Below are 7,419 nucleotides of genomic sequence, written 5' to 3' on the forward strand. Positions count from 1 at the left end.
AATACATATGTATCTCTACTATGTGCTACCTCCGATCACTGCATATGTATTCCAAGATTCACAGAAGCATTAGGCAGAGCCACAGCAGACATGATAAGGATGTATCTGGGATTTCTGGGCATACACTAGCATGGTTGAAGTTACTGTGCATAAACAGTAGCTTTGATTCAGTGAAGCTGTAAGAACTACTGGGCAGATGTAGAAGACCCTCAAAATCTATCCACATAACATTTTGTGTGAAAAGAGAACACATCCAGAACATGCATATGGTTGCATGAAAGAAAAAAATTACAAGCAGTTAACCCTCTGCTACCCAAGAAAACAGGAGGGCGAGGAAACCAGAAAGCACAGTGAAAAACATGGCGATATTGGGTACCGCAGGGATAGCTGATGGCATGGTCCACCCAGCCTCTTCACTTATGCTCCGACGTGCTCATTGACCGACGTGCGCTACAGGTACTGTGCATTTACCCTGTGCCCAAGATTAGTCAAGGAGTTAAGGCCTTGCTCTGAAAATCGTAAGGGGTATTTAAGTCAGGTTCCCACAGAGGGAGTCTTAATTCTGGAACTGCAGAGAGCAGCTTTTCCAAAGTTCCCCCATAAAGCTGGGAAGGGGCTGCAGCGAAAGCCATTTTCATTGCGACTGGGGCTGCTGCACTTACAAGGATAAGGGAAGTGCAAGTTGAACATTGCTTCTGTGCCTGAACAAGGATTTGAATCCAAATCTCACGGATTCCCAGATGACTAAGCTACAAAATACCCAGTAGCAGGGATTCTCAATCTGTTCTTAAATTTTACTCCATTTTCGTGTAAGTTAATGAATACTAATTGAAGCAGAGCCTTTTGGGTGAACACACAGATGAATTATAATGAGGGAATGGTTTACACTCTAACTTCAGCCAAATAAATATTTTGAGGTTTTATTGCATAAAATAGCTCTAACATGAAACAAAGAACCCAGTGCTCCGCTACAAGCTTTGTGCAAAATGTACTTTCAAGGGGCCAAATTCAAGATAAAATGCATGACTGCAAGTATCAACAGAACAGATCTGGCAATGATTTAAAGGCTGATACAGAGGGACATGTTGGCTTCTTGGTTGATGTTCTGTTCTGTAATTCTGTATTGGTTCTGGCATCCACATTTTCAAGTGATGTTGAAAACCTGGACAATACAGAGAAAAATGATTGAAGATACAAACTGATGAAATACTTCAGTTTTTCAAATAGCCTGGTTATGGTGCAGAGATCTTTGAAAAGTAAAAAAAAATCCAACTATTTGGAAGTGGTTTTAATCTAGCAAAGAAAGCCAAAAAGCCCTAATCAAAGACACGTTCCAGCCAGTAACACAGGAGTTAAATAAAAACAGCTGGAATGCACTAAAAGAAACAGGTGTCTTCAGATCGGGCAGACTTGCTCAAGTCCAACTAGTTAGACTTAATTTGCACTTAATGTGAGAGCAGCTGGGTGAAGTTCTATGGGCTGAGCAGGACAGAGACGAGATGAGATAAATGGTTTAACAATCCCTTCAGGACCTAAATCTGGTGAGTTGTGTGTCAGGTGCCATTGCCCGTCTTCACACTAGAAACTAGAACTGCTGTCGTCATTTGAATACCATGAATAAATACTATTTTCAACATTTACAGTGACCAGTTTCGATTTGAGGAAGGATGTTTTCCAAAATATGCATTAAAATTCATGCAATTTCTCCTCCCAACTTGCTTGAGGGGATGTTTTGATTCCTGATGAATTTAATAGTTGTAGAGAAACATTAGGGGTTTTTTTTGGCCAGACCTAGCAGTAAGAAATTTCATTTCAGTTCCTATGGGAAGAGTTTTATGACTGACACAGTGACTGAAGAGAAGATTCCAGCTGCAGTAGACAGCAGTCTGTTTCTCTTCTAAAAAAGATTGAGTCTGTAATTAAGTTCTGGATTGTGTAGTATTTGTTACAGTTAATACAAACATCTCTCAAACAGTATATACGCTCAGTCACTGAACAGATAAGCAAAAACAAGGGAGTAATATATAATACCTCAGGCTTTGGGAAAAAAAAAAAACAACCCACAACCAACCACCTTTACATAGTTACATAAAAACTGAAAAAAGCTGAAAAAGCTGTAAAGCAATTGATCTTTCTTTGTACAGTGGTGGTATTTTGTAAAACTGGAATTACCTCTTTTAAGAAAAAATAAAATATTGAATGACTAGCGAAAGATCACAGTAGATCTAACTGACAAAAGATCTAATCTTGCCACCTGACAATCTTTTCATCCTAACAGTTACATTCCATCTGCAAGTGCTGGACTAACATCCGAAAAGAAATAGCCACTCCAGACCTTTACTGACCGAGAACAAGGAAACGTAACTTTACTGCAAGATGTGGCAGTAAACTTGTTACTCCCCCAGCCCTTTCCACTGCAGAAACCATCCATAATGAGACACCGATTCGTGATGATGCAGCTCCCTGGGGATCATTAAGGCTGTGACACCAAATAGTTAGCCCGCTTTCACTTTTGGTGCGCACAGCACATGTCAGCTGTTCTGAACCACGCATGCCAGGGTGACACAGCACTCCAGCCCTCCTAAACTGTGTGGGTCACGGAGCAAACGTGGAGACCTTTCCCTTCTACAACGCAGCCTACTTCTTTAGGTCAGAGACCCAAGGAGCTGTTAAGTGTCATACTTGGACCTAAGCTTCAGTCTTTACGGTTCTGCACAACTGGCAGCGTGTCCAGAAATTGTTTCAGAAATTGTTTCACGGGGCCCTGTTCATGACAGCTTTCAGGAAGAAGGGCTTATCCCTTCTTCCTGAAATCCCTTCTGTCCCTCAGGAAGAGGGGACAGAAGGGTTTTTGAGGGGATGAAGACCTCAGAGGGATCTATCAGTCCATCCTGACAGCAGGACAGCCTCTGCTCTAGCTATTAAGCTGAAGAAGCCTTCATGAAGGCACTGGCCATCAGGGATGGTCCACAAGCACTGGAACACCCTTCAACTCTATGATGTAAACCTCTGAAATTCCCGGCAGACAGCTGTGTTGCCCCACACAACACAAGGGTAAATTTGGAAATACAGTGCTTTTCAGGCTCACCTGCTGGTTATAAAGGTGTTCTGGCTCCCTCCTCTCATTCAACAGCAAAGCATTTCTTACAGAAGGAAAAGCCAGCTGCCGACAACAAAAAAGACAGCATGCCCCAGCGCTTCTGAGGTATGTCACTTGCAGGTGCACATTAAAAAATCATAAGCCGAAATAACAACCACAGACATTTTTCCAATCAAAACTTTTATTGACATTCTTAGCAAATTAGCCTAAATTTATGATCTTGGTCTCTCCTTCTTGCCCTTGTATAAGGCCAACAGAGAAACATTGGCTACTTTGACAACCTTGAAGCGAACTCCAGGAATGTCACCAACAGCGTGACCCTTCCGACCGAAACCAGCAACCAGAACTTCATCATTTTCCTGCAACGAAAGACCACGTAGTTACAAAGCCATAAGTGTTAAGCCTGTACATACTTCTGAAATAGGTAACATTAGGAAGTCTAGGGTGTAGCTCAAATTTAAAGAAAGGGTAGAAATACTGAAGGCTACTGAGAGATATACATTAACAAAGGACTATTATCCCCTTCAGTGTTTTGGAGAAAGGAAACAAAAGCAGAGATGTCATTTCGCTTGCAGCACAGATGAGAACTGGCTTTGCTAAGGGAGGGGAAAGTACAAAAACATCTCTCACATTTTTCGTCTGCCTCTGCCACTACAGCTTTAAGATACTGCAGAATGCCACGAACCCTTGTCTAACCACCCCCTAAACCCATCAGTTATGTGTTCCTTTACTTTGATATTCAACTTTTTGTAGATTGCTTCTTGAAAATTACCTCAATGAAGTTCAGGCAGCCATCGTTAGGAACAAAAGCTGTTATTTTTTTGCCATTCTTAATCAGCTGGACTCTAACACATTTCCTGATGGCAGAGTTGGGCTGTTTAGCTTCTACTCCACTAAAATGGAAGCACATGGAAATCAATTAGCAAAAATCCATTTGATGAACTAGCAGATATCCCTTACACCACCACAAATTACTCTGTTACTTTGTACTAAGTGCAAGTTGTATTTGTACTTCAAAAAACTATTTATCTATTTAGAGCTACTCAATATATAAAAGCTCAGTTCCTAAGCTGAGTAAAAACTGAAAATTCATCACCTACAGACACATACTAATTCAGTAAATAAAAATCGGGGGGGGGGGGGGAGAAGAAGAGAAACACCTTGAACACCTTGGAGCCCTGCCAGCGTCCCAATGAAGATTATAAATTATGAAAGGAAGAAGAAAGGCCATAAGACAAGTAGATGGGATCTTTGACAAAAGGTACACGAAATCCACCCCCCTCCAAATCCTAAACTGAGCTAAGTGATATTTTTATTCTTTTTATTCTAAGTAAGCAGAATTTTTGAAGTGACATGTGCATGAGGAAACAAGACCTTTCAGCACAGCCACAGAGAACAATAACCACGTTTTCAATCCCGCATACAGAAGCTAACAGGAATGCGGCCATGTTACAGGCAGCAAAACCTCTCACGTCCTTATCGAACAAATAGCTTAGCGGTGCTTCTTTCCTGAGCTCCTTCCCAAGGCCTCATTTTCCGCGGGACCCTGCAGGGCAGCCAGACGCCCCACGCCGGGAGTCCGGCACGGGAGGGGGGGGGGGTGTGCTCGCCCCGCCCGCGCTGCCCCCCCCCGCACCCCACGGCGGCGGCACTCCGCGGGGCTCTACCCACACTTTCTCCAGGACGATGCCCTTGGCGTGGGAGGCGCCGCCGAAGGGGTTGGCCTTCAGCGCCGTGCCCAGGTGAGCCTTCTTGTACTGCTTGTCGTGCCACTTCTGGTCGCGGCGGTGGCTGCGGAGCTTCCGGGCCGTGCGGAGCCCTCGGCACTTCCCTGCCGGGATAAGGGGGATAAGGGGGATGAGGGGGCCGCTCCCGCCGCCGCACCCCCCGCCCCCCCGCCTTCCGGGCCCGGGCGGCGACCCAGCGGCGTGCCGCCACCCCCGGCTGCGTGCGTGGGGACGGGGCAATGGCGGGGGCGCCGCTGCCGCCCGCCCCGGTGCGGCCGGGAGAGCCCAGAGCCGGCGGCAGGCTGGCGGGGCAGGGTGGGGAGAGCGCTACGGAGCCCCCCGCGCTGCCCCCGCCGCCGGCACCCCGCCCGGCCCGGCCCGGCCCCCGCCGCAGCGCTCACCCATCCTCCTGCGGCGGCTGCCGAGCGCGAAAGAGCGAGGCCCGCCCGCGCCGCGCCGCCTAACTGCGGACGCGAGGCCCCGCCGCGGGCTGCCCGCGCCGCGCCTGACTGAAACTCCCGCCCGGCACCGGGTGGGGCGGCCCGGCCCGGCCCCGCCGGGGCGGGAGGAGCGGAGGGAGGGGGTTCGGTTCCCGCGGCGGGTAGCGGCAGCTCGGTATCGGCGGCGGTTCGTCCCCGGTTTTAACTTGTTTAATCTGGCTTTTCTGGGAGTTACCGACCTCGGTAGGGAGGGGGGCGGGCACGGAGCGCAGCGCGTCGGCCGCCTCCCCGCGGTGAGGCAGCGAAAGGAAGCTGCCGCTTCTCTGAGGAAAGGGAAGGAACGGCGAGGTGCGAAGGACGCTGAGGTTCAGGTTGTCTTCACGGAACGGCGCTGGTGCGGCCCGTCTCCGTCGCATCAGGGATGCTTGCAGTGCTTTCCGTGGTGAAGAGAAACGGAGGATGCCTCCTGCCCTCGGCACAGGCATGGAGCAGTCGGAGGAGCGGGGAGGGCATGGCGGCATCGCGCTCCTTCTGCGTGGGGTGGCCTCGGCCGCAGCTTGGGGCCCCTTTCTTCTGCCGCAGCGTTCTTGGGGCTCGCCAAGCCCCTCGGTTCCTCTGCATCCTCATCGGACGCATGCAGTGGGCGCCTGCCGAGCTGCTCACAACGCGAGCAACAGCAGGAATCTCACGTGTATGGTGTATTTAGGGTGAGTGAGGAAGATACCGAGGAGCTCTCATGGTAGCTGAGACGGGATTTCTTACTTCTAACTTTTGACTTGAATACCTCCGTTGCCCCTAAGTCTTCCAGTGGATCTACACCAGAGTAAAAACCTGTAACAGAAACAAGCATTTATTAATTTTGAAAGCTACCGTTCGTCCATACTGCCAGACTCCAGCAATCTGCAGACGCCAACTGAACAGGCACAGCTGCCTCATGCAAGCAACCCACTCCCTAAAGGAAGAAGTCATGAACATGCACTTCCCTTTTTGGGATTGCTGTGAAGGGGCAGCAACTATATCTAAATGTAGTTTTATTAACACAACCTGTGTTTGCAGCTTAAATAGAAAATAACCTACTTTGTTTATGCAGGACTGTTTTTACATTCAATCTGGGTAGAATAAATAACCAAAAGCATTAAATAAATAATAAAAACATCAAAAAAAACCCAAACAAAAACCAGAAAACCCAGCTACAGTTTCGGGAGCAGATTACTATTATAAAAATCAACTCTTTAGAATATGCAAGTCCAATGTGGAGAATGCAATCGCTATTTGGTAATTTTAAGAAGAGGGAGGTTCATCTTGCAAAAATGCTACAGCTTTGCTTTACAGTCTTATAACTATTGGGAATACTTCAAAGCTGACTAGGAAGGAAATTGATGAATAAATAAAATTAATATACTGAAACTACAGCATTTGGTGCACAAATATTCACTAAGACGTTAAGATCTAGGAAAGAGATTATTTGAGATGATGCTACAGTAGGTTTTGCTGTTTCTTTTTAAACTTTAGTAGGACTTTGGGACAATTCTGTTATGACGGTTTGTCTTCGTTTCACCATGTTCTTCAAAATTAGTATTGTTTGTTTGATCCAAAACCAGGGATAAGCGCTGAGGCTTAGTGTCATCCATTGCAAAAATGTTCACTCAGACATGTCGCCCAGTGTTTAATGACACGCAGAGGATATGTTTGTATATACAAACCATTTATCACGGCACAGAAAAGCACACAAAAATTATCAAATTAAAATGTTCATTAGTACTCAAGCTTGCACAAAAGGAACTTATGTCCTCGGTCTCTCCTTCTTGCCCTTGTACAAGGCCAACAGAGAAACAGTGGCTACTCTGACAACCTTGAACTCCACGAATGTTGCCAACAGGGTGGCCCTTCCAACAAAACTTTGTCATTTTCCTAGAATGTAGCGCTAACCAGCCTGTTAACGATATGATTTAATTGAAACAACAAATAAGAATAAAGTCAAGCAAGGCTAACAACCAAGACTCACTTTGGTACCTTTACATGCACCTGTACAGTGGAGTAGCTGCACCCTGAGTCTGCTGAAACAGCCTCAGGTTGGAAAATCTGGGATCAACGATTTCACAGTCTGTGTTTACTAACCAGCAGAACACAGTAGTTCTACACTCCTCCCAAA

General features: G+C 46.7%; 1 protein-coding gene across 1 annotated transcript; it reads right to left on the reverse strand.

The window, feature by feature from the left end:
- Nucleotides 1–3,263: 3,263 nt before the first annotated feature.
- Nucleotides 3,264–5,388, reverse strand: RPS23 (ribosomal protein S23). Its single transcript, XM_072860680.1, has 4 exons — nucleotides 5,229–5,388; nucleotides 4,772–4,931; nucleotides 3,873–3,993; nucleotides 3,264–3,459 (listed from the first exon to the last, which is right to left on the reverse strand). The coding sequence occupies exons 1-4, from the start codon at nucleotides 5,230–5,232 to the stop codon at nucleotides 3,313–3,315; spliced, it is 432 nt and encodes a 143-aa protein (XP_072716781.1). The 5' UTR covers nucleotides 5,233–5,388; the 3' UTR covers nucleotides 3,264–3,312.
- Nucleotides 5,389–7,419: the final 2,031 nt, after the last annotated feature.

Source organism: Ciconia boyciana, chromosome 4 (assembly GCF_034638445.1).
Source record: "Ciconia boyciana chromosome 4, ASM3463844v1, whole genome shotgun sequence".
NCBI classification, from domain to species: Eukaryota; Metazoa; Chordata; class Aves; order Ciconiiformes; family Ciconiidae; genus Ciconia; species Ciconia boyciana.